Raw genomic sequence first — 26,391 nt, 5'->3', positions numbered from 1 at the left:
GTGCAGGTGACAGGTGCTCTTTGGAAATTGTTTTCCTGTGAAAAACAGCAGCATCTCTTGTTTGATTCGCTGACGAGGACCTTTAGCAGCAGTTATGACTTGTCTGTCAAGAGCAAGCGTGGAGTGTAGCGTGACACTATTGTACGACAAAGCATGTGACTTTCGCACATTGTTCCATAAACTTACACCAAGTAACAAAGTCCTTTTTGTGCTTAAACATAATCAAACCGTCAGAAAACAGTCCAACCAGACAAGCATGGGCGTATGCACACACTTAATACGCACACACAACACAACAGTGTTTCCTACTGCACTCACTCACACACACAACTTCCTCTCAAGGCACAACAACCTTCAGTAAACAGTAAACAGTATACAGGACCTCTCACCTGTTGGAAGTCCACCACAAAAGTAATGAGTGTCCCATCTCCCTGCTTGAATTCGAGTGATATTGCATCTCTTTCATTGTCCACCTCCGAAACCTCCTCAGCAACGAGCAGCACCAGGGTGCAGAGACAGGTCAGTATTCGATCTGAAGCCGCAGTGATGCATAAAAATCTATCACTGCTTTTCACTTCTGGGCGCCGAGTTCACTTCCTTTGAAAGTCTCTCGCTCTGCGTTATTGATAAGATTATGCACTGTTTAGTTTCCCGTGCACTACAGGTGATAGTCTGATGATCGCAGATTGCTTTTCATTCTGCTTTCTGTCTTTTTTCCCGTCACTTCCTATCCGTTGGTATCCTACTGCTAGCTCGGGCTCCAAACTTCCTGTTTTGTCTGCCTAGCCTTGTGGAAGACTTGGACTGAATGAAATGATTGGACGAACTTATTACAGGCCTGCGACAGCCACAGATACCAGATTTATTTCTTTTTATTGTCAGAACATTTGATTTATTGATTACTGTCAGGATGTAAAGAGAATTTCAACAAATATAACAAAAAACCCTTCTAAAATGAATCACCTACCTAGCTAGAAATGTGTTTTTGTAAGCGTGCAGATGCGGATGTTCCCAGCTTCTTTCCATGCATACACTGTTCTGTATATGTATTTTAACTAGCTGGGTGTTCATATTCATTGTGCTGCTCCCTCACCTCGTTTTACATATACAGCACAGCCTGCTGCCGTGACAACTGTGGCCATGGAGACTTGTGGAGTACGCGAGGAGAAGGCTCTCAACAAGAGACAGAAAGGACATGAGAGAAGAGAAGAGAAGAGAAGAGAAGAGAAGAGAAGAGAAGAGAGAAGAGGCAGACTGAGAGGAAGAAGAGAGGAACAGGAAATTGAGAAAAGAGCCGAGAGGACGAGAGAGTGGTCAAGAGAGGGCAGAGTGAAGAGAACAAGGAGGTGATAGTAAGAGCAAGAGAAAAGGGAACAGAGGAAGGAGGGAGGAGAGGTTAAGATTGTAGGTGACGGTGAGAGGGGAGAACGAGGATCGGAATTAAAGAGGAGAGAACGATATGTAGATGAAATTACAGCAGGAGAAAGGAGTGAAGAGTATGAGAGAGGAAGAATAAAGAGGAGATGAACATTTCTTGTCTTTGTTTCTCATCCTCTGTTTCCAACTAGACCTGCTGTTTATCTGTCATTAACATGTTTAAACTCACTCCACCGCCAACCGAATCAACGCTGGTCTGACGTGTGTGTTCGCTTTCTTACGCATGTAGACTGATGACACACACACATGACTTGTTGCATTTTATAGCGGAGGCAGATCTTTGCTGCCGCTGTGGTCGTTAATCTTAATACCAACTCTGGATTAGTAAATCGCTTTTGGTGGTCAGCCAGTACCAACGCTGGCTATTTGGACTGCGTTGTGGTCGTGCTCTCTGTTTTGACATCGGGATTAAAAATAGACACAAGCTAGAGTCGTATGAGCTTAATTGGAAAACAAATGGAGAGAACAGGGAGGCACACAGGCCGAAACTCGGCTGCTGAACCATCAAAAAACGCTGTCTGGAAGGAAGTCTGCTGCCACAGAGCTAGAGGAGATAGAAAGGATCAGTTCTGGGAAATGGTGAACAATGAGTTAAGTTGTTTTGGCAGCAGGGCAAAGATGAAAAAGTTCAGTATGACATCGTAGTATTTGTTGAGGCGAAGCTCGCTGGATTAAACTCGGCTGTGAGTGTTTGTGTTCTTCAGGCTTAGTTGTTCCTTTTTGGTTTGATCACAGGCAAAAAAAAAGAGAAAAGATTTGATTTGAACATATACTGTACAGCACACGGCTTGTCTTATGCACTGATGCACATTAAATCACTCTCAGGCAAGACGAATCAGTTTAATCATTAGCAAGTAGTGATTACACCGTTCTCATCTGTATTCATATCTGGTTTCATCTCTATCTAACATGATATCACAGGACTGGCCTCTAATTCTGGAGATGAGAGAGAAATGGAAAGAAAAACAGACACAGATGGAGAGAAAAAGAAAGAGAGAGAGAGGCTGACGGAGGAATAGGGACACTGAAAGAGAGCAAGACGAGGGAAGCAGACATGCTGTAGAGAAGAGGCGGGAGGCTGACAATACAGATCACATCTTTGTGTTTCTCTATTCCCGTCCCTTGTTCCCACTGAGTGCTCCAGGACAAAGTCGGATCATTGATAGTCTTCCTTTGTTCGTTTCTTCCCTACCTGCAAGTATTTAACAGGCGGTAACACAGAGAAGTTAGTAGTCTGCTTACATCACTTGTAGGTTAAATGTCATCAACCGAAATGAGCATGAATTTTTCACACAGCGAACAACTTTTCTGAACTATTATCAAAGAGATTTTTGGGTCATTTTTTATGAAACAATGACAGCAGCAGATGTGTAGTACTGTAGATAAATTCTCTGTGCCATTTCTTTTTTCTGTCCTTCTTTGGTTCTGTACTTTCTGCCCTAAAAGTCACAAGCTTCAGGATTAAATCAGGCTTTATACTGATAAAAAAAAATCAGGATGTTTTTCCCCCTGATTTCATGTGACCTCGCGTGTACGTTGCACATGCAGGATCATTGGGGATTTTGTCTTTTTTGACATGCTACATTTTACCAAATTGTTTGGAAATGACTTAAAGTCTGCAAACTTTTGCAAAATGTGCAGCTCGAACCGGCGATAAATAGACGGGAGAGGAGGTGAAGATAATTAACGGTCCATTGAAGCATCCATAATATAACCACTTCAATTTTTCTCATGAATATAACATGGAGAGAGAGAGAGATGGACAGTCGAGCAAAGGAGACCTAATTCCTCTGTTAACAGGGCGTACTCTGTGCGTGTGTATGTGACGATAATCCTACCTTACTCTTTGAAATTGAGCATTTTCAGAGAAGCTTAAAATGTAAAATACACTTAGATGGGTGGAATCAAGTGATAAAAAGGATCAACCATCACTTACTGACATGACAGCCTCGTAGAAGAAGACAGATGCTACGGTTTTAAGAAAAACACTTCATTAGTCTTCTTGTAAGAATAAAAAGAGCTCTAACGGTGGCGATATTGGTGGTCGTGTTCTGAAGCAGTGAGCAGCACATCCTCAGCCTCTCTGACCCTCATTAATCTTATTAGGACCAATGGGAACACAAGCTAATAGGAGGTGATTAGCCTGCTTCTGGCCGCCTGGCTGATTCACCTACATGTACCCGCACATGCACACACGCACACACACACAATAGCACACTAACACAATCACACACGCATATCTCTAACTAATTTAAACATGAATTTATAGACTGTATGTGCATAATCACTTGCGGAACTGAGGTCCTGTGCTCATATATTCATCAGTCAGCCATCATTGCTACATGTAGGCATCGAGGTTGAATATCAAACCTCAGACTCCAACTCATTGCTTGACCCTCAGAGCTGCTTTTTTCTTCCTGTGTGAGTTATTACTCACATCCTCAGCTGATTACGACATATTGAGTCATTTGCCACCAATATTTCCCAACTGAAAAAAATCCCAAAACTTTTTTCCCAACATTGCTCTGAGGTCGTATTGACAAAGGGAATTATTTCACCATTGGGATTCCTCCTAAATGGAGCTAAAACTTCCCAGTTAAGAGTTTCCTCTTTAAGATCTGTTCACAAAGAGCAACTTTTACTAAGGAGCTCCTAACCTCAGAGAAGGAGCAGCGCTGACCCCATTGCTATATGGATGACATCATGTTTCTGAATTAATTTACTCACATTCACAGTGACTGGTATTCATCAATATATAGGAACGTTAAAAGGAACTACAAAGACTAGAAAACTTAATTTTCTGCTTGTTACCCAACACCATTTATTTGCTATGCTGAAAAATGTGTATCAATACAAATAAAATTCAGTTTTAAAGAACTTCCAATGACTTCCTGTTTACATCATGTGACTCGGACTGACATCATCACAGCTCTTAGTCACACAGAGAGCATTATGGGATGCTGCAGTACCTGTTGGGTGGGGTGGGGGATGACCGCCCAAACACACACACACACAAACATACACACCACATACACACTGGCCTGAACCACATGGCATCGAGTGTTATGTCAGCTCGCATTATCATTACTGTGGGTAGTGACATCGAGTGAACCTACGTCTGCTCTGTGTGTGTGTGTATGTGTTTGTGTATGTGTGTGATGCTCCCAGCTGATCTATTAGGCAGGTCAGGCATGATGGTGATGCCGGGCCAGCCCTCCTCTCTGATCAATTTAAGCGCACACACGCACGCACGCTCACACATAAAGAACAAAAGGATGAATACAGTCACCTGAAAAAACAGAAAGCAAATCTCTTGTTTACTGAAAAGAAAATGTCAGTACGGCTCCCATCTGCAGAATGTCACTCTGTTGTTGTGTAGCTATTATACAATTAACACCTCTGCCCGCGTCACCTTCTGTCACTCTCACACTCTCTCTGTCTGGATAGCTTTATCCTGCTGGATTATTTGCAGCCTCAGGTCATTGGGTGACTGGATTTGTGTCGCTTACTATGCAACTTAAAGTAGCTCACATACTGTAAACTTGGCTCTGGATGGATTATTTGTTCTGCAAAATAAAAAATTACATATTGTTTGATTATTGTTGTTTGTTCTCAGAACAAGGTGGAAAACTAGTAAATTAGTGAGTTAAGATTAAGATTTAACTTGAAAAACAAATAAACCTTGGCTACACTCATATACATGTGTTGATGTAAATGCTCAACACCAACAAAGGTTTAAATTCAAGGGGTTTAATCTTGTGTATCCATAATGTTGATCATTATATACTTTTCAATATGTTGCTCTAGTTTACATTGATATGTTGATGTTTTTTTAAAATCTGATGTAGTCGCCGCTGCTGCTCAGCTGCACCCAGAAGAAACGAATGTAGAATACAGTCGACAGAGGGCAGAGAGAACTCTGTGGTGGCAACAACTGTCTGCATCTGTCCTGCAATTTACAACATAGTGTTTTTTCATGTTTTTGTAATCATGTACGTGTGTATCTGTTTGTCTCGATTTGTGTGCTTACACATTAATGTGTGGTAGTCCTCTTCAAGACACACTAACACATGTTTGTACATTGACATAACGCATTTTCTAGCTCCAATCCCAACTGTAAATGAGTTCTTTGCTGATTTAGCATTTCACTCTATAACATTGTTGGACTCACAATGGACAGTTTTTAAATAATTATCAAAAATGATTAAGTAGAATCAAAGATACTGCCTTCTTTTATTTCATGCATTCCTCTTCAAAACTTTGCACCTACGTTACCTACAATGAAACTTGACCGCAGACAGTTTGGTTGGAGGTTGGGGTGTGTTAGCAGTGATTCATGTAGCCTTGAGTCGCTGGCCTCAAGAGATGAGAAGCAGATGCAGGTCTGGTAAAATCACTTTTTTTCTAACTTTTTACAGGCTTTAAGCAACATTTCATTTATACAGTATTACTCCCCAAGACCTGTAAACACCAAAACACTGACCCTCGAGTGTCTCAACTTCTAACATAAACCTTTAACTAATTCTAAAATTACCCCTTAAATCAAGTCTGAACCCTCAAACAGCCCTTTGAAAAAGTAAAAACTAGAGGAAATGTTTCTAAATACAGTACCAGTCAAAAGTTTGGACGCCCCTTCACATTCCCTTGAATGAGAAAGTGCGTCCTAACTTTTGTCAGATATACTTTATGTCCTCATTGTCAGTGTCTAAACTTAAATTGGTCCTAAATAATTCACACTTCTCAACAATATCAGAATTCATATCAAAATGGAAACCATCTCCAACAAAGTCCTAATCAAACAGTCTTTTGTTTTGCACTATTGCAGCCAACACAAATCTTCTTCACATCCTTTCTTTCAGTGTATTAAACAACAACAGACTTGTGTCAAAGCAGCTTCTCAACATAAACAAAGACTGATGGGAGGGAAGCGTGGAGGAGAAGTGAGGGTGGCAGGAAGGTTTTTCTTTTCCTTCAGGCTAACAGTGAAGAAACTGAAAACAATGCAAACTGCGAGGAAGATAAAAGTACGCACAATCTTACTTTTATGTATTCAGTAATGATCAATGGATGAAACAAAATCGAGCAGCTGTTGAGCTGAGCCACATAATCCAACATCCATAAAAAGACCAAAAACACGTACTGTAGATCGATGCAAACATAAAAACCCAGTTGAACTACCAAATGCTGGTTGTTACTTTTTAGCCAAGTTAAAATGTAGGGCAGAGTGATTCTGGTGGAATTATGATATGATCTGATACTCTGTGTCCATTTGCAGTTTGTGGTCAGAAACAAGTCTGATATAAATGTGAAACACAAGGAATCATGCTGCATAATTCATGTTGAGTGTTCAGGACTAGCTTTGTGTCTTAGCAACACTCATCAGCTGCTCGCCATCTTCACATGAACAACGTTTTTGAGAGACATAAAACATTTGAAGACTTTTGCTGTTGTACTACAAGAGGCTGTAGGGACTGAAGCTGTTTTGTTGCTCATTTTTTAAGATGACCTATGAGGTTACTGAGGAGAGGAACTTTTCCCACTATGACAAGTCAAAATGTCTGCTGCAAATAAGACCTACCAGATGTTAAATAGTTTCAAGTCTGAGATGTCCTAACATGGTACTTTTTTGGTACGTGGAAGTTGTTTTCTAAATATTTGGTTAGATTATAACTAACCAGACAGATAAAATCACATTCAAATAATTAATTAGGTGGTCATGTGCAGTGGGAATACAGAAAAAATAACTTGTTAGTATAACTGCAAAGATTCACACAACACAATGTGGCACTTACAGAGTACAGCCAATTTACCACTGCTGCTACCAGTTTCTCTCACTGGTGAATTTTTATTATTTTACAGCCTGATAACAGAAATGACAATCACTTACTTTTCTCTTTTCTTCTCTACAACCTGCTGTGATCGCCATTATAATCTTTTACCTCATCAACTGTTTGGTTGTAGTTTTCCAAGCTAAGGTCAAAGGCCACAAAATAATTTAGAACTAGATATCTTCATTTTAAACTGTATCTCTTTTCATCATAAATAAGCCATCCTGTTCCATTTAGCCAGTCTATGTTTTTCCATGGAAAGATGCAACGACTGATAATGTTCCAACATCTCAAACTCACATAAACACAAAAGGTAACATATCTGTAACATTAATGTGAAACATGTAAAACACAAAACAGTATAACACTTAGAAATAGAAAGAGACTGTGATGTGTTGTGGCTTTATAAGGTTGCGGATTACTAATATAGGGGGGGATATCCTTGAACAGCATGAATCACGCCCCCACAGTGGCAGGTGTGTTGTGTCACCAGCAGGCTCATGCATGTGCATGTGTGTCATTGCACGTGCGTGCGATACAAACACAATGGAGTCCCACTCATAAAAACATTACTCCGTAGTGCTACTAGTGGTCAAGTGCTCCACAGGGCAACTTCAATATGACCCGACTCTTCTCTAAGCTTTTGAACCTCTGTAACATCTGTTATGGTGAAACAAGACAGGTACAGTGTTGTACAGACACTGTAAAAAAATGAATGATGATGGTAAACTTGGTAACAAGAAATTACAGAAATTTATTAAAAAAAAGTGTTCAAACATAAAGCCGTCATAAGAGCTCCTGCATGGCCTATTTCTCACTCTTAATTTATTCAAAAATAATATTCTGGGAGAACTTTGTCAGTGTTACCAGAATAGCTGTCATGTTTTCCAGATGGACCAGATACCTCAAGTGAACTTATCTTGTGCGTTACCAGTGCAACAATAAGCAAAATAGTGATTGTAGTCGATCGATGAAGCCATGATAACATAGAGCATTAAAGTAGCTTTCATATAGCAGAAACCTAAATACTCTTGATTGTTTTTAACCCAAACTGTGCAGACAGTTCTGGACTCCTGACTGAAAATACGCTCCACAGTTTCTCTGTATCCACAAACATCATCTAGGACATTTTGTTCATCCTCTGCACAGACACTGTGCGCTCTCTTGGCTTCAGCTCAAGCAACCAAAATTTCTTGTCCTGCTCCCAAAACAGGGGATTTGAGGGCTTACGGGACAAACTGCTCCTTCTTAAATCAATTAAGCTGCTTCGCTTTCTCTCTGCTGTGAGTGCCTGGGCCTGTGTTGTGCTGTAGTCAGTGGAGAGTAAATACGTCTTAAAGCCACGGAAGGTAACGTTCAAGGGAAAGCAGGACAAATGCACTCAGTCCTACAAATGTAGCCAGTGGCAATTAATTACTGCAGAAAAACATGGACATAGAGTTCATTAAATTTTCCGTTGAGTAGTTCACTGAAGGGACTTCAATGAAGTCTTTACTTTGGGATTACTACTCACTAACACATTGTTTGCTGTTGAAGCCAGTAAATCAAAATCTGGGAAATGTAGATGGAAGCTGGATGGAGCTGCTGCGGTTTGATGAGCATAACGTAAAAACTATGAGACAAAGATCTTGTCAGTCAAGGTAAAAAAAAACCCCCAAACATATGTACGTGTCTTTAAGGCTAAATATAGTTTTAAAAGAGCAATTATTTTTAAAATCACCACCAACACACACAAAGAAGAATAGAAATTAGGTATTGAGACTCTCAGTATTTAAGAAGAAAAATTACTTTTTGTATTTCCAGATTGAAGTTGCAATCAGCAGCATGTGGTGGCTGAAAGCTACAAGCTGCATTGTCTTCAATAGCCTGGGTGGTTGCCTTTAGCAATTAACAAGCAGTTGACAAGTCCATTAAGCCTCCCTGCTTCAGAGTTTACATAAAGTGGTATGATGGAGATATTAGTGTAAGACATTACGTTGGAGTGCATCAGTAAAAACTCAGATTCATCTGACACAGTGTGTTGTACCAGAGGCAGTTGTCTTGAGTATCCCAACTTCAAGTTTCATCTCTGCCCACACATGAAACAAGCCTGATTTCCATAGCAACGTTATCCCTATTGCAGCCGTACTACAAGCACAGAGGGAGATTACCATGATGCACTAGTGTAGCGCTCTTCACTGCTTTGTACACACAGGAGACAAGAACAGTCAGATCCAATAACTTTTAATTAACAGTTTAATTTATCCTTTTGATGAACAGTTTACATGCAACAAAACAAAAGCTCAACAGCTTTCTAGCTCTTCAGTGTAGCTGCATGAGTGCTGCATTTCCCAGCTCCCTCCCTAGTTCTACTTGAGCATCCAGAGAAGAGGGCTGAAAGGGTTCGGGGGGCCACTTGTTGTCTCTCTCTCCACCTCCGGATCAGCACTCAACCCCATTCTAACTCTGTCACACAGAAACAGCTTCAGGCCTGCGCCACATGTCACTCTCATACTCCACTTACTATCTAGGAACCCCCGGGGGATGTGAAGAAAGGGATTTGATATTTATTACGTAACATGACGCTGTGTGTATAACTTATCATGAGGTGTGTAATAGGCCAGAGGGCAAAGACTATTATTTTTCTACCCATACTTATTAAATCTACTCCTGGAAGGGAGGGTAAGTTACACGAGCACATCATTTCTCCTCATATTAGTCTTTAGTTTCCTAAACTGTGGACTTTAATGGAAAATATGTGTTTGTTTGATACAATTCATCTGTCTCTGTCCAGATGATTTGCTGAATTAGACAAATAACACAATTGAAGGGTTGAACAACAAAATACAGTGTATATATATATATATATATATATATATATATATATATTTAAGTATATTCAAAAGTTCACAACAGTTGAGCTGTTGTTACTACGTTAGTTAAATTAGTTTATTTATTAAATATTATTTACCTGCTACTTAAAAAGGTGACAGACGATGAACTCTGTATCAGATATAAGCATCAAAGAAATATTCTTCTTCACTCAGAGTGATGTATTTTAAACCTCAGTTGAAACTTCAATAACCCACGCTCAGCTTTACCTTAAGTAATTAAAGCTCTTCCTGCAGCTGCCTCGCAGTAAAAGCCATAATCCAAAAAGCTTTAAAGGTGAAGCAGCTGCAGGAAGTGTTTAGTTTTCATTATCAGTGTTGCATTCATGCACCTGCCCTCTGAAAATACTGTCTGTGGCTCTTGTTCTCGCAGTGTTTTGTGAATGATTTCGTCAAGGATTTTCTTTTTCTGTTTGGTTTAGGTGGTTGAAAAACAGTTTGTCAGTTCATTGTGTGTTTGTACAGGCAAGAAAAACACTGAGATACAGAAGACTTTTAGCTGTTTAGGAAACGATGCACTGACTGTTAATGTGTCTAAAATGTAATAAAAATTCTATATAGTCCTTTATCACAAAGTATGTCTTCAAAGAAATACGTTACATTGTTGGATGTAACTATTGAACAATCACTTAATCAAATGATAAAACACAGTGTGTCCTTGACTTGACTTGTGAAAAGTAAATGATGTATGCTGGACAATGCACCGGCAGTATAGTATCATTTTCATTTGCTACTAAATGAATAAATAGTTGATTTCACTTTTGATCAACTAACAGTTTTGTCAGGTGTTCATGTAATTACTTAATCTTCCATGTGCATTGTTTCTGTTGTGTGTGTGTGTGTGTGTGTGTGTGTGTGTGTGTGTGTGTGTGTGTATTTCTGTGTTAGTCTGGTATAAGATCATGTGACCGCTCCATTTGTTGTCTCTATTGTCCTGTAGTAAACTCCATTCTTCAGCCCTGCTGATTATCAGCCGTAGTCTCCGGTTGCAACCTGACTGACACACACACACACACACACACACACACACACACACGCACACACACACACAGGCAGATACACACCCATCTGCACACACACACACACACACACACTGTCAGCTGTTCACTAAGCAGAAGAGCGGACATTTCAGGCCTACGTAAACAACAGGACGATAGAGCAAGAATGTAAAATTGGATGGGGGCAGGTGCGTGCTTCGAAGGCTCTTATCAGTGAGAAACAGCTCTGAGTCATGGCGTTTGTTGACCTTAGCAAGTCATCACCCAGCTTCTGTAATGGCACACCACTCAGCTTACACCAGTTAACAATTAGGAGCCGGACAAAGGCAACCGTCATTGTAGAAGAACCAATATTTACATTTGCAGCTGAGTTTGATCATCTGAAGCATCTGTGTAATTCTGCAGGACCATAGCAATGATTTTTTTTAGCCCATTAACTACAAATTAAGAATATTTCACATTACTGCTGAATATTTGGCAAACCACACTGTAATGTTTCAGATTCTTGAGTGTATTTTTCCTCCCTTCAAGGAAGGTTTGAACGGCACTAACACTTCACAAAACACACAGGTGGTACGTCTGTGGTGTTATTACAAAGCCACACGTCCTAACTGGCTGATTCTAAGTCGCCTTTGCCAGGATCATCTATAATCCCTACGTAAAACTGTCTGTCTGGTTGGCTTGACGCCTCTTAGAAGTACGGTTTGAGTGTGTACTACTACAGGTCTCTCTGCCCGCACATGTGGGTGTGAAGTCTGGGTGTTACTGTAGTCGTCATTGTCTTTCGCTGCTCGTGAATGCGTCGGCGTCTTTGTGCGTGCCGTCCGAGTGTGCTTTGCGTGTTTGTGTCCTTTAAATCAACAAGAGAAGTGCTTAGCTTAATGGGCCTCAAAACCTGTCGACTCACTAACCTTTTGCATTGAGGGATACACACAGAGAGAAAGATAGAGAGAGAGAGTTTGTGTGGGAGAGACAGAAAGAGAGAGAGAGAGAGGGAGATAGAAGTGAGATACGTAGGAGAGTGAAAGGTGTTCCTGAGAGAGAGAAAGAGAGTGGAAGTGAGAAAGTATAATAATGTGTAAGCACAATAAATAGATATTGTGTGGAAATGTAAATTCAGGGACCTGTTTCCATTAACAGACACACTGTTACCATGGAAACGTGCTGATGATGCAGCAGGACACACAGTGCGACTGAAGAGTGCAAGTACAGTACCAGTCAAAAGTTTGGACACACCTTCGCGTTCACTTGAATGAGAGAACGTGTCCAAACTTTTGACAGGTACTGTAGTTCTGTATCTTCTCGTTGTTATTTTGTGTTGTTGCAGTTTGAGATTGAAATGTTAAAAGCATCACTTCCTGCGCTGTGCTTATTAGGATCACCTGAATGCATCATAATGTGTCCAAGGCAGAAGGGCTGTCATTTCATACAGATCTTCTCCACCCACATCCCAGCATAAAAGGCCAGTTTTATATGTATCACAATGCTGCTCCTGCTGCATGAAAACCTGGAGCTCTCAAATCTTTTAGCTTAGAGTTTTAGCTTTGCTTTCAAAATGACAGACAGGATTGTTTAAAGTTCTTGTATAGGGTCGGAATGAGTTTTCTCTGAATGCTACAGTATTATCACTCAACATGCTAAAAAAACAAAGATCCATGTACAGTTTTAACCCAAGAAGAAACATGAAGATGACAGAGATTTGTCCCTTTTCCTAAAATATGAGAAACCAAGACACACAGATCATATCTGAAAACCAGAAGACATGTATGTCAATGTACTGTTACTGCACTTAATAACAGAATATATTAAACTTCAAGTGCAGCATGTGGATATTTTACCCTTAGGAAATTATTCTTATGTCCCAAAGTGGAAAGATGACAGCAGCAAACATTCACTGATTTTGATCAAATATCTCTGAAGTTCTGTTTTTTTTTTTCCTTAATCGTTGCATATATTGTAGGTCTTGTTGTAAAATCTCAGGTCTCAGAAACCTGGACCAACCCCAACATCATATCTGGGATCTGACCACCCAGAAAAATGGGACGTGACACAAATATACAATACATACAGTCAGACATTTATTGCACCCACTCATGAGATTCAGTCCCTTCCTTGCATACAGATTTCAGATCTGATAAATGTATCATTTATCTCTGATCCCTTTGCTCCCTCTCATGTCTGTCATCATTTAAAGTGGGTTAATTAATTCAGCCCTGCATGGCTGCTTTTCTTGGTACAGCAGTAAGCTTAATACATGAATGAATGGTGTAATAACATATACACGTATGAACGAATTGAGACACATTCAAACATACAAATAAAAAACATACAAACTAAATCTACCAAACCATATAAAGTTATTGTGTTTCTGTAACATGTATTAGAACAATTCAATACGACACAGTATTAATCTATGATAAAGTGTCACTGAAATGTACAGTTCGGTCAATCGATCAATTCAGAAAATTCTATTTTTTTTCTCTCTAGAATCCATAGCTGGGATTACGTTTAAAACATGATGAAATAATATTCAACGCTGTTTGATTGCCAGAGTTCATTTTCTTTTTATTTTCATCTCTTTATATTCCAGTCAGCATGTCCTCTAGAAGTGAAGAGCAAATCAAATCTCAGCTTGAAGGGGAAGTTTGGTGAAAGTTCTCAACCACGCTATGTTTTATGTTGAATTGAGGCTTTTGTAAAAGGAGTGGAGTTGCATTCAAACTGCGGTTGCTGTGGCAAAGCTAAGTGTAAGTGTGTCATTATAAAAAAATAACAGGAATGCACAGAAAATCTGCCCTTTTTTTGTTGATGGAGACCTGGTCTTACTGTAAGTCAGCAGGAGTCATGAGCCTGTTGATCAAAGTCAAGTCAAAGATACTTTTCTGCTGGCATTGACCAAAAAAAAAAAAAAAAAAGAATCAGTTGCCATGCCAACTCTTGGTGGTAACCAGGGAAAATGTTATCTTCTTTGCTGGGCCTCATGTGTGTCTGCATCGTTGCTTCTGTATATTACAAACTGTATATTATGTGTATTATATCTATTCACATTAATTGGCCCTCAGTGAATTCGTTTCATAGAAATTGCTGATGAGCTTAGATGAATGTAATCTTACGTTCTCCCTTCCTTCTGTCCTTTCTTCTTTCCTTTCTTTCCCTCTATGCAGGAAACAGTAGAATATGCCTTCCTGATCATTTTCACTATAGAGACATTTCTGAAGATTATTGCCTACGGCCTGGTAATGCACCAAAACTCCTACGTCAGAAACGGCTGGAACATGCTGGACTTTGTCATCGTCATAGTGGGGTGAGTTTATAAGTGTAGCACATATACGTGTAAACGCACCCAGTCAAAGGCAAAAAATACACACACAGACACACAGTGAGGTCGCTATCTATCACTCATACAGTCCTTCGTGTACTTTGACACACAAATACACACATATACATTGTGCAAGCACCTTTTCCAAACACACAAAAAATATTGTAATGGTGGATTTCTACTCTAAAAGCACTCATAAATCATTAGCAATAAAAAAATGATTAAAATACATTTAAAATAAATGTGTTATTTTTCTGTCCATTCCAATGGACGGAGGATCTGAACGCAAGAAACCACCTTACAGTAAAAATAAATAAAAAGTTTTAAGAGACCTTTTTTCAACAAAAAACATGAGTTTATTTATTTTTCATGAATGGTTAACTCGTATCATTGAATAAAGTGATGCTTTAAAACACATTGCATATATATTTTGTATTATTTTAACATTCAGATCCACCGACCATTCCAATAGATGGATTTTTTGAATAAAAGCTATAAATCTGTCATATAATATTTTGACATGTGTAAGTGATATAACATCTCATGTTTACTTTAAACACAGTTTAAACACAAATGATGTATTTTAACAATATGATTAATAGATTAAAATGTGCCTAATGCTTCCTCTTTGCCTCACGGTCGGCCGTGTTTACCGAAAAAGGGGGTTTGGTTCTACTGTAGCCCACTTTAGATGATGTGGAGCACTGTGATTGGCTCATAGACATCCAATCAAATCAAAGTTTGTGCATTTGGGTAGAGTCAGATGACAGTAATCATAAATCTAGACATCCTAGAAAAGTTATGCCCATTGGAACGGATCTGAACGGGTTAACTCAACATTTTCAGTCAGTCTCAAGTGCATGTTTGTAGTCAAACGCTAATACATCCACAAACACACACTCATACATACACTGATGTGAGATGACTGATTAAAAAATGGCTTTCACAACTGCACATGTACGGAGTCATATAAAATGCACACACACACCCACACACACGCACACCGGTGCATGTACACACAATCATGGTGTTGTTCATAGTGATGCTTTATCAGTAGACCACCTGGACCCAGTAGGACTTTGAGATGAGTTGTAAAAAAACTAAAGGTAAATATGCACAGACATAAAGGACACACACATAAACAATGCATAAGCACACAACTGTACACACAGGTGCATGTACACAGAGACAAGTACAAAGAGGGTCCAGGTCTTTGTTCCTTGCTTTCTGTCTCTTTGGCTTTAATCTTTTTGCTGTTTTCGTGACATCTCTGTCACTGCTCTTTCTCCTTCTCTTTCAAACCTTTGCATCCCTCTCCCATTACTCTTCCTCTCTCATCCCTTATCTCTCTCTCCTCTGCAGGTTGTTCAGTGTGGTTCTGGAGATGATAACCAAAGACGCTGACTCTGGCGGCCAGTCGGGGGGCAAACCTGGGGGGTTTGACGTCAAGGCCCTCCGAGCCTTTCGCGTGCTACGACCCCTTCGCCTTGTCTCTGGAGTTCCCAGTGAGTTCACACAGAGCTGTTTTTAAAATCTTTAACAGTGTCTCAAGCCTTTGAGGGCAAGTCCAAGTCACACGTCCTCTTTTCTTTGACTTGTGTCTTTGTTCCAAGTCTGCAGTCCTGAATTAACGTACTGTCACGTGCAATTAATTAAAGCTGCACTAGGAAACCTTTCATGTGATGGTGACATCTAATCCTAAGAGAAGAAAGGTGTGATTACATATACCAGAATTTCATTTGGATAAAGAAGGAAGGAGGAAATTAAGTGTGGAAATTTTCATCTCATACTGGGCCCAGGTGGCTGTGGGAGCTCGGGGGGTCCAGACTGGTTTGGTCAGTTTGGTGTCTTAGGGCCAATTCCCTGTTAAACCCCCCTTCAAATAGAAAGATGCTCCTCAGACCCAAATGAACAGACCCTTCCTGTAGGGATGGGGGCTTTTCTAGAGGGTATCTGACCTGCAACAGGCCAGCCACCTCCTATGGGTCTGGAGGCAGCCTGAAGCAGGAGAGAGCAATGAGAGCAAAGAGGGGGGAGGAGGAGAGAAAGGGGAGTGTGGACTGACAAACAAACAAACTATAAAAAGAAGTGGTTGGATAGGAGTGAGGAGGGGGAGAGAAAAAAAAAAAACTCTGCCCTGACTCATCCTGGTTTCACCCTGGCACCCAACCAGAGATCCCCACAACAACACTCTTCTCCCTATATCCTTACACACAAACACTAATAACGCCTACCTTCACTAACACACACACACACACACACGCACACACACACACACACACACACACACACACACACACACACACCACGTGCATCTACTATTTTGCATGTTATTGTTTTAATGGGTTACTGTCTGGTTCTTGTTGCCTCTCCTGTTTGTACCGTCCTGTGTCACATGTGTTTTCATGTTAATCAATTATCCTGCACTCAGTTTGTGTTATTCACACATTTTGAACTAAATAAAAGGGAAAAAAATTACATATTCATAGATTCTTGGTTTTTCAAAGAGGTAGAAGGAGTAGGTGTCATTATGAGAATTTCTAACCAGATCGCCTAATTAAACTTTTTTTTAAATGTAAAAATCAGACACTTATTATTATTCAAAGCAGAATAGTCTGTCTTAAAACATGTCTTAAAATGAGGGAACAGTTGCTATATTCACCCTGTGATGTTCAGTTCATCTCAGTGTTTTGTGAGGAAACAACAATTTTTGTGTTCCAACTTTCCTTTATCCTAACTCTTCCACTTCAGTCTCTCTCTTACTTCAGTTGCATTTCTGTAACACTTTATGCAGGGACGCTGGAACAATAAAAATAACTTGCAGTGTCCGTGAAGGTCCTCAGTATTGAGAATGGCTAAGTGAAAACAACTGGACTTACTTTAGACTCTTGAAGATGTTTTTCTCCTCAAGAATCTACAGCAAGAACGTGAGGCACTGACTGAAATATGACAGATGGAGTGATGGTGCAAAAAATAGGCCCCATAGATATTTATTCTGTCATGGCTGTTGATATTTTCAGGGGAACCAACATTTCTAGCTGTGCACTACTATTATACAGCCGTAAGTAACATTTGTATCAGAGTTGTGCTTGTCATACAAATTTTAATCTTTTTAAGCTTTATACATACACCACGATCGGAGTGTTTGCTCAGAGAAATAATTACATAGTAAATTGATTTATTTTTGTTATTGGCATCGCTGCCTGTCATATCAAAAACAAATACTGCACTTGACAATGAACGGTTGTAAGTTAAGTAACTAACAGAACAAAGAGAAGCTGTTCAGCTGTTTTTGTAAATTAACGCTATGTTATCTAACTATGCCTAGTTAGCTGGTAAGATAGTTAAATTAACAAATAAGGGGATTTAAATTGTTTCAACTGCAGTGGCAAAAGTAAGTTTGTAGTATTTGTCTGATTGGTGTGTATTGTAGTAGTATATAATATGTAAATACAATATTGTAACCAGCTACACAACCAATCAGCATCCACAACAGAGCCATTATTAATGTAATTCATTAGACCTGCTTTTTCTGCTGTCTGCTGTGAAAAAAAGCCTATACTGGTTATATTTAAGTTATTTCTGCCTCTATAATAAAAAGTGGTACTTACAAATTTAAAATATATCAGTCTGCACTGCTAGAAATATAGATATTATATCATCTATATTTTTAAATATGAATATTTATGAGTGTTTAAAAACAAGTGTAAAATTCCCATCCTGCAAAGAAAATATCTGCTTAGTCCTCACAGTTCTGCCTAATTCATTTATCACCAGGGAGATGCTGTTTCCGTCATAGTTTCTGTTCTCAGCATACATTTAACTTTACATGGAGTTGCCCTCATGTGTCTGCATCCTTTGAGTTTCCATAGCAACGCATCATTCAGCGGTCTTAGGGAGGAAAGGACCTCTGGGGAAAGATAAAGTTGAACTGAGCTGAAACGACATTTTTGGTTCTATTCTGGTTTAACATTTGTCTTGTCGGATGACACATGCAGTTTAATTAAGTTGTGATATTTCAGCTTGTCTGCTGATGCCACAGAAGTCGGTTCGTTGGCTTTCATGTCGATTCAATATCACGAGGCTTTTAGATTTACAGATAATAACAGCTAGCTATGCCAGCTAAATAACCATCTACTCAACTCCAGCTGATCTTCTACTTTAATTAGAGCCGGTCAATTAGAAAGAATGAATCCATCAAAAAGAAAAATAATCTGCAATGATTTTGGCAACATCAATTAAGTAATTTTTCAAGCAAAGATACCAAACAGTGGACAGTTTCAGCTTCTCAGATGTGAAGATTTACTGCATTTCTTTGTGTCATGTGATCATGTCTTTAGTTTTTGGACCATTGATTAGACAAAATAAGCAACTTAGTGACATCACTCTGGGCTTTAGGAAGTTATGATAAGCATTTTGCACTTTCTGACATTTTATAGATTAAACAATTGATTGATTGAGAAAAGAATTGAAAGATTGTTTGGTATTCAAAATGAGTTAGATATACTTGTATCCTTGTCTCGCTTTAATGTACGCAACATACTGTATATGTGTAGTAGGACTACTTTGTGAAGTTGCATTCAGCACTGGGAATAACTGTCTTGTTATTTAGACACAAACACGTTTGTTCATTAATTGCCTATTTTCTCATATGGGTGGCTGTAAGTATTCACTCTGACTTTGGCTTCTGTGTGTGTTTGCAGGTTTACAGGTGGTTTTAAACTCCATTATTAAAGCCATGGTTCCTCTGCTTCACATTGCTCTGCTGGTCCTCTTTGTCATCATCATCTACGCCATCATCGGCCTGGAGCTCTTCATTGGCAAAATGCACGCCACATGCTACGTGATACAAACAGGTAAGGTAGTGCAGTAAGTTTAATTTTGTTTTTGACTTTTTTTTGGTTTCGTTTGATCAGTTTTATTAAGTCGTGCCTCTTTCAGCCACTGGGGTTATCTGGTGAACTGTCTAAGGACGTGGTAATTGGATTCAGTTTTTAAACAGTGATTTTTAACCTTAAAACCCTTTATAAAATTAACTCCTAAGCTAACATACAGTATGAACAGACATATACATCTCAGTTAAGGATAAATACAGGCTCTAATCCCTGAGAGTGAATGAACATGCATACCATGTATGTGAATGGTGGCAAGCTGCTGAAAACAGGACAGAACAACAGATGGTGGATTAAATCCAGTGATTAAATGACTAATATCTGGCTATTATGTAAACACGCTTGACCTTTACTCTAGCGTTGCTTCCAACATGGCAGAATTATTCAAGGAAATGAGGATAAATTGATGGATGGTTGTCAGCAGTCATAAATGTCATGTTCATATATACACACATTAAAACCATAGTCGTATTCTAAAATGGCTGACTGACAGGAACAGCTTAAGTCACAGCGATGGCGGGCTACACAGGAATACGACAGCAATTTTCATTCATTCATTCTCGCGCGCACACACACACACCTTTCACCTAATCTCTTCCTCTTTCCCTCTTTCTTGCTTTGAGCTGGTTACTTGTGGACGTCAGGAGAAGCATTGTAGACTTAAGTTGAGGGGTCATGACAGACTGACATACAAGCTCCCTTTAATCCCCTCTCACTTGTGTCTGTTGGCCCAGAGAAAGGCACTTAGCTTGTGTTTTTGTGTGTCTGCTGCTGCTGCTGCTGGAGTTGGGGGTGTATGTGTGGATTTGTATGTATGTGCTTGCGTTGCGGATATTTTATGAAGGAGTTTTAAGGTGTAAGCTGAAGTTTAACATGTTGTGGGCTAATCTACTATTCATATATATGCTATATTTATGAAGGGATATATGGACTGGTGACCTCTGTGTGCTCTACTTAAATTACTGTGTATGATTATTTTCATATAGAGTTATTATAATAATGAGCATAATTTCAGAAGCACTTTCCAGAAGAATTAAAAATTAGAACTCAGTGACTTGACATCGGACAAAAGCAGAGAAAAAGAAAAATGTTTTATTAACACAAAAGAGTGCGCAGTCTTACAAAATGAATACAATTTCAGTATAATAGGAGGCTTAGACAGGGTGTGGGTTAACCAGTAAAAAGAGATGATAAAATAGTCTGATTAATTGCAGTGCAGTCACGAACATGTACTGTAATAGTAAGAAAGAAATTCAGTAAAAAATGGGATTTTAGATGAGATTTAAGAAAGGAGAAAGGTGTCATCTTAAATGAAAGGCTGTTAAAAACACTGAAGCATCAGCACAGCAGAAGAACAGTCAGCCTCAGATGACCACAAGATGTAAACTGTTTAATCTCTGTTGAGATCAGAAGTTCACTAACAACAAAAAGACAACCATTGCCAAGATGCACAGACATGTAGAAGACGTTTATACTGTGAATACCTGGCGCTCTTCGGTGCCCTAATGTTTGTATTTAATTTCAGTGTTTCTGTGTTGATGTCACATCTCTCTACTACAGAATCAATGTCTTATCATTGTCATTATACCTAACATGGTGGGCTTGTGGAGTGTTTTAAAACATGAGGATGCAATATGTTTCCTTTTATATCAACCAGTAGAAGCTAATAAATATTACAGAATAGTCAGTTCATCTTTCTATCTCTGTACCTCCCAGGTTCCATTGCAGAAGAGGAGGCCACGCCATGTGCGGTATCAGGGCACGGCCGTCATTGCATGATGAACGGTACGGTCTGCAGAGAAGGTTGGCAAGGCCCCAACAACGGCATCACCAACTTCGACAATTTCTTGTTTGCCATGCTCACTGTGTTCCAGTGCATCACCATGGAGGGCTGGACCGACGTTCTCTACTGGGTAATCAATCTGCCACTCTGCATCAAAATTACTCTGAGCACATGGTTCATTAACTTACTTCCAGCATGTTTGAAATGATGCTGAGTCACCAAAAAACATTTGATGTCAAGATATAAGCATTGTATTGTTATATTCACATTACAAATGCCTGTAATTTGGACATAATTAATAAGATGACAAACTGTTACGTTTCCTACAGCGCATGATCACAATAATGATTTATACATAAAATAAATTACAAGGTTTATTCTACTGAAAGTTTGAGGGCTACAGGAAAAAGAACAGCAACCCATTGAAATGACTAAATGATAATAATCTGTCACTCCAACACGTTGAAGATATGATTTTATTTTATTAGAAATTGTTTTAAACTGTAGCTCCAGTTTGAACCATCACCCTTTGTTTAGTTGATAACAAGTATAAAAACCACATTCACTTAAAAATCCTCAGCAGCTCATTAGCAAAAATTACCAACAGCTTCTAATTAGCCAAAACACTCAGCATTGAAGTTCAAAACAGAATGAGTTTTCACCACAATCCACCCACATCCCTTTATTGATTGAGACCCTCATTTATGAAATAATGAAGCTCTCTCTCTCTGTTTCTCTTTCTTCGTCTATGTGTCTCACTCTCTCACTCACACACTCTTTACCTCTCTTATGCATGTATGTGTTACCATGGCAATTTCATGCTAATACCGCTGTAAAAGTGTTGAAGGAAGGAGACTTGATAAACCTAAAAGATGGACATATAGATGGATGGATGGATAGATTCAATATGACCTTTGACCTTTCTTAAAGAAAGCAGTGTAAATGAAAAGTAGGAGGCAGTTGGGACTTTGTCTTGTTTCTTTCAGAGGGAACATGAGTATCTAGTAGAAATCAATGCATGTACTGTACATGGTGTGAAGAAAAGTTATGTGTTAAGTGTGTAGAGATTATTTGGACCGTGTAAAAACCCAGTTACATGGTTATAAATGGACAAACTCCAACTATAAACTCTGGGTGTCTCTCTTCAAAACAGTTTTATTAAAAAGGGCACTTGAGCTCTGTAGTGAGGTCATTTGCCACGGTCACATTAATAATAGATTAGTAGACTAATAGATATCTCAACTTCTGAATACCTCCTCTCGCTCACCAGGAGCCCAGTTGTCTCTCACATGGTGCCCTCTAGTGGTCACAGTTCCTGTCCCAGTTGAAGTTGACGATCTGTTTCCCTCTGAAGGATATTATGGACTTTGAACTGCCTCCAGTCCATTACATTTTGTTTAAAATCCACTGCTGGAGTAGTGGCACCATTGAGCTGAGCAAGACTGACTAATATTCCAAGAAGTACAAACACACAATAACCTACACAGTTACACATTTTGTACTTTCAACATTTATGTGTGGTAAATATTCACATTTTCACATCAGACATTATGACATGAAAGCACACTGTTAATATTTCAGGGAAGAAACACCAACCAGTTGACACTACTCTTTTATTTAGTTTATGTCATGAACTTAAATGTAATTTTTAAGGTTGTGCCTAGAAATTGCTCAGAAGCACTAAATACTATTTTTTAATTCATGGATTCAGTTCATAGTCGATAACGTGAGTTAAATTTGTGTGAAGAGATGCAGGTGATGATAGGTGGTTCTTACTAACAGAAGCTGTGAATAATGGCAGACACACACCTTCATTCCCACCCATTAACCATCCATTAATACTTTACTAAAAGTTTGCACAGGGGTTGTTTTTCTGTGTTACTTCTGGGAATCGCTTCTGTGTAACCAACAGAAAACACCTCACTCTATTATTAAAGAACTGAGGGTTACATAAAGTAACCTAAAGATTTCTACACAATTAAGTAGATCTGTTAATTTCAGTAAGACATGCTTTATGGAACAGGAAATAAAATACATGCATATGTGACACATAGATATTAAAATATAACGATAAAAGAGAATAATGTACACAATTATGAAAATACCATATCTAATATGTCTTATTCACTTTTCTCTCTTTCTCCTTGTGTTTCTATGTAGATGAACGACGCAATGGGCTTTGAGCTGCCGTGGGTCTACTTTGTCAGTCTGGTCATCTTTGGATCCTTCTTTGTTCTTAACTTGGTTTTGGGTGTGTTGAGTGGGTAAGTGTTCAGTGTGCTTGTGTTTGTTTACTGTTGCACTTTTGCCAAAATGTTTTTTATGAAAAGAAAAATTCAATTCAGAATAGTTCGTCCCTCAAAGGGCAACGGGAGGCAAGTAAGTTTTCAAACAGAAGTAGTACAAATAGACAATTCATTAATTAAAAATAGGACAATGTTAGAAAGAGTTGAAAGGAACCCGTACAGTATAGACTGACATTATGCTCTGTCCTGTCCAGAGAGTTTTCCAAAGAGCGAGAGAAGGCCAAGGCTCGAGGTGACTTCCAGAAGCTACGTGAGAAGCAGCAGTTAGAGGAAGATCTGAAGGGCTACCTGGACTGGATCACTCAGGCCGAGGACATCGACCCTGAGAACGAGGAGGAGGGAGACGAGGAGGGCAAGCGTAACCGTGAGTTACCTGGATTCAATCCATTTAGTCCCTTTCTCTCAGTCTGAAACAGGGAAACAAAGAACAGATTTTTGAGTAACCTCGACTTAACTTCTTCTGCCTTTCAAATAATGTCGCACATCTTTGCTCCGTCAGTAATGACAGGAGGGAGGTGAGGAGGGCAAACCATTACTCATCTAACTACTGTCACTCCATTCAGAGAAGTTCACTGACGGTTTGCTTTTAATGCATCACAAAGGAAATGTTTTATGTATCTGAAACAAATGGCCTTTGTTCCAGACTGGAACATTAATGTATAAATTGATACGTGACTCTTTCCCCCAATTGGATGTTGAGTAAACAACCTCTTTCGAGCATGTGAAGAGTTTACATACAAAATAAAACAGTTGCATTAACATTATAGTTAGAAATTACATGCTGACAAACAAACACAATCAAATTTCATATTCAGTACAAAGGGACAGTATCACATGCAGCTGATTGTAGACCAACATGTCATCTTAGATATATTTAATGTTAGATAAATTAAATCTTTCTGTACAGTGTACAATTTTCTTACATAATTTCATTTTTTTTTTCTATTTTACATGTCCTTTATATTACATCACTCGTACTGTATGTGAAACACAATGTGTATACAGTATAGTTCTAAATATTGTGTGTGCTGACATGCATACAAATAACACTGATGTATCACACATGTGCAGACATCAACTCTTTGCAGGTTAGGGCAGTTGTGATCCAGTTTATAGTATGTGTGTAACTCAGACTTCCGCACAGTGAAATGTTTCCCCTTTTTTAGTGCTACAGGATTTAAAAAAAAAAAAGACTCTTTGGGATGGAGCAACAGTGCTATGTGCTGTAAGCAAGTGAAAACGGTGACTTCTACCGTGGCAGCAACATCAGAAGCTGCACTAAGAAGTGGGCGACAGCAGCAATCATTTGTGGTCTTTTCTATGGTGTGGCCTTGTGTGAGCTTTTCACCATGACAACGCACCGGTAAATGTGGTTGTGTGAGTGTGTGTGTGTGTGTGTGTGTATAAAGAAAGAGAGAGAGAGAGAGAGAGAGTTTAGGGATCTGGAGGACACTTATTGTGTGAACACAATGTTTCCAACCTATGTGGCTTTCAAATCAGACCAGCGCTGGTGCAGAATTCAAAAAACTAAACTTCATTTACACATACTGAACATTTTTGACATTTCTGACCAGTTCAAATACATCAAAACACCACAAAATTTTTTCATGTACTCTGCTGGTACACTCTACTGTATGTAGTTATATTCTCCTTATATATATATAGTCTCATCTAATTTACTGTGTTCTCAAATTAAGCCAGTAACTTGTACAGAATTAGTGGCTTTATTTAGGGTATTTGTTGTATCCCATCAGCAGGAGCACAAGCCGCAGTTTGGAGTGACAGCACACTTTTGTGCCACTTACTGTACGATTCCTGCTGTCCCCACACACAGATCTGAACCTGGCTCATGTCAAATAATGGGCTGCAGGCAATACGTACTGTAGACTACAGAAATTTTCATTGAGATTTTCTCATTTTTTCAATTTTAGAGATGCTACAGTCATAGAAAAACAATGTATGCATGAGGGCTTTAAGGAAATCCTGAAATGTTATATTCCTAATAACAGCATAACAATAATACAGTGTTTTATATATAATTTGCTATAATTTTCATCATAACTCCTTTGAAGATATTCAAATGCAATATACAAAGATGACAGCAAACATTTAGGGCAAAATTATTCTTGAGGGAAGAAGTGTCAATGGAGGACACAGGCAGTATGAACTGAAGAATAACTGAACAAAGGATCCACCAACACCAAACTGAAAACCAGGACTTAAATACAAACTGAACTAATGAAACAACGAGGAACAGGTGGCGAGACACAAAGCTGGGAGTTGATTGGCTGGGGGAGACGCAGGGAGCAGGGCAGAGCTAACAAGACTGATGCAGGGCAGGTGTGGAGGGAAAAGCAGGCTGAGGAGGAGCACATGAACACAGGAGGGAAACACAGAGCAAACGGAAACTAAAAACACAATAAGTAGGCTCAAGGAAGCCTAAAATGTCAGCAGGCCAAATGCAAACACAAAAATAATCTGGTAATTAAACAAACATTCTCATTCTTGACCAGGTGAAGGGAAAAGTATCACAGATTACACTTAGTTCTGTTAGCTCTTCAAGTGGAGCACATGTGAACGAACTAGGCGGTTAAACATCTGGACAAAGGTTCAATACAACGAGCAACAGTATCTCAAGTGGTCCTTTAATATAATCTGCAACCTCTCTTATCAGTCTTACTCCCACTCAGTCCAGTTCAACAAACAGGGAGAAAGTGTGAGGGCATCTGGTGGACTGGTGGAGGAACAAAGAGCCAGACATGACCATCTTTCTTTTATGAAAATAGATTTAAAGATTCACCACGATCCTAAGATCATCTTTTTTTAATGGTGTTCCTTTTCTTTGTTTCCTTCTTTTCCTTTTGAAGACCTTTTCATCCGACTGCTTCTTCCAGCTCAGTTTGATGTCTTTGCCTTTCAGTCTCTGTTTGAGCTGAGACACAAAACTCACATCATTAC

At 39.2% G+C, this 26,391-nt stretch overlaps 1 protein-coding gene across 1 annotated transcript in view; it reads left to right on the top strand.

The window, feature by feature from the left end:
• cacna1db (calcium channel, voltage-dependent, L type, alpha 1D subunit, b) overlaps positions 1 to 26,391 on the top strand; it is an 88,341-nt gene that overhangs the window by 19,774 nt on the left and 42,176 nt on the right. Inside the window, exons 4-9 of the mRNA XM_042407944.1 lie at positions 14,298 to 14,437; positions 15,815 to 15,957; positions 19,156 to 19,308; positions 21,061 to 21,257; positions 23,288 to 23,391; positions 23,628 to 23,797. Of these exons, the coding sequence (XP_042263878.1) occupies positions 14,298 to 14,437; positions 15,815 to 15,957; positions 19,156 to 19,308; positions 21,061 to 21,257; positions 23,288 to 23,391; positions 23,628 to 23,797 (907 nt within the window). The remainder of the gene's footprint in view (positions 1 to 14,297; positions 14,438 to 15,814; positions 15,958 to 19,155; positions 19,309 to 21,060; positions 21,258 to 23,287; positions 23,392 to 23,627; positions 23,798 to 26,391) is intronic.

Source organism: Thunnus maccoyii, chromosome 4 (assembly GCF_910596095.1).
Source record: "Thunnus maccoyii chromosome 4, fThuMac1.1, whole genome shotgun sequence".
In the NCBI taxonomy this organism is placed as follows: Eukaryota; Metazoa; Chordata; class Actinopteri; order Scombriformes; family Scombridae; genus Thunnus; species Thunnus maccoyii.
Note: the sequence above shows the minus strand (reverse complement) of the source record. Positions and strands in the feature narration are given on the sequence as shown.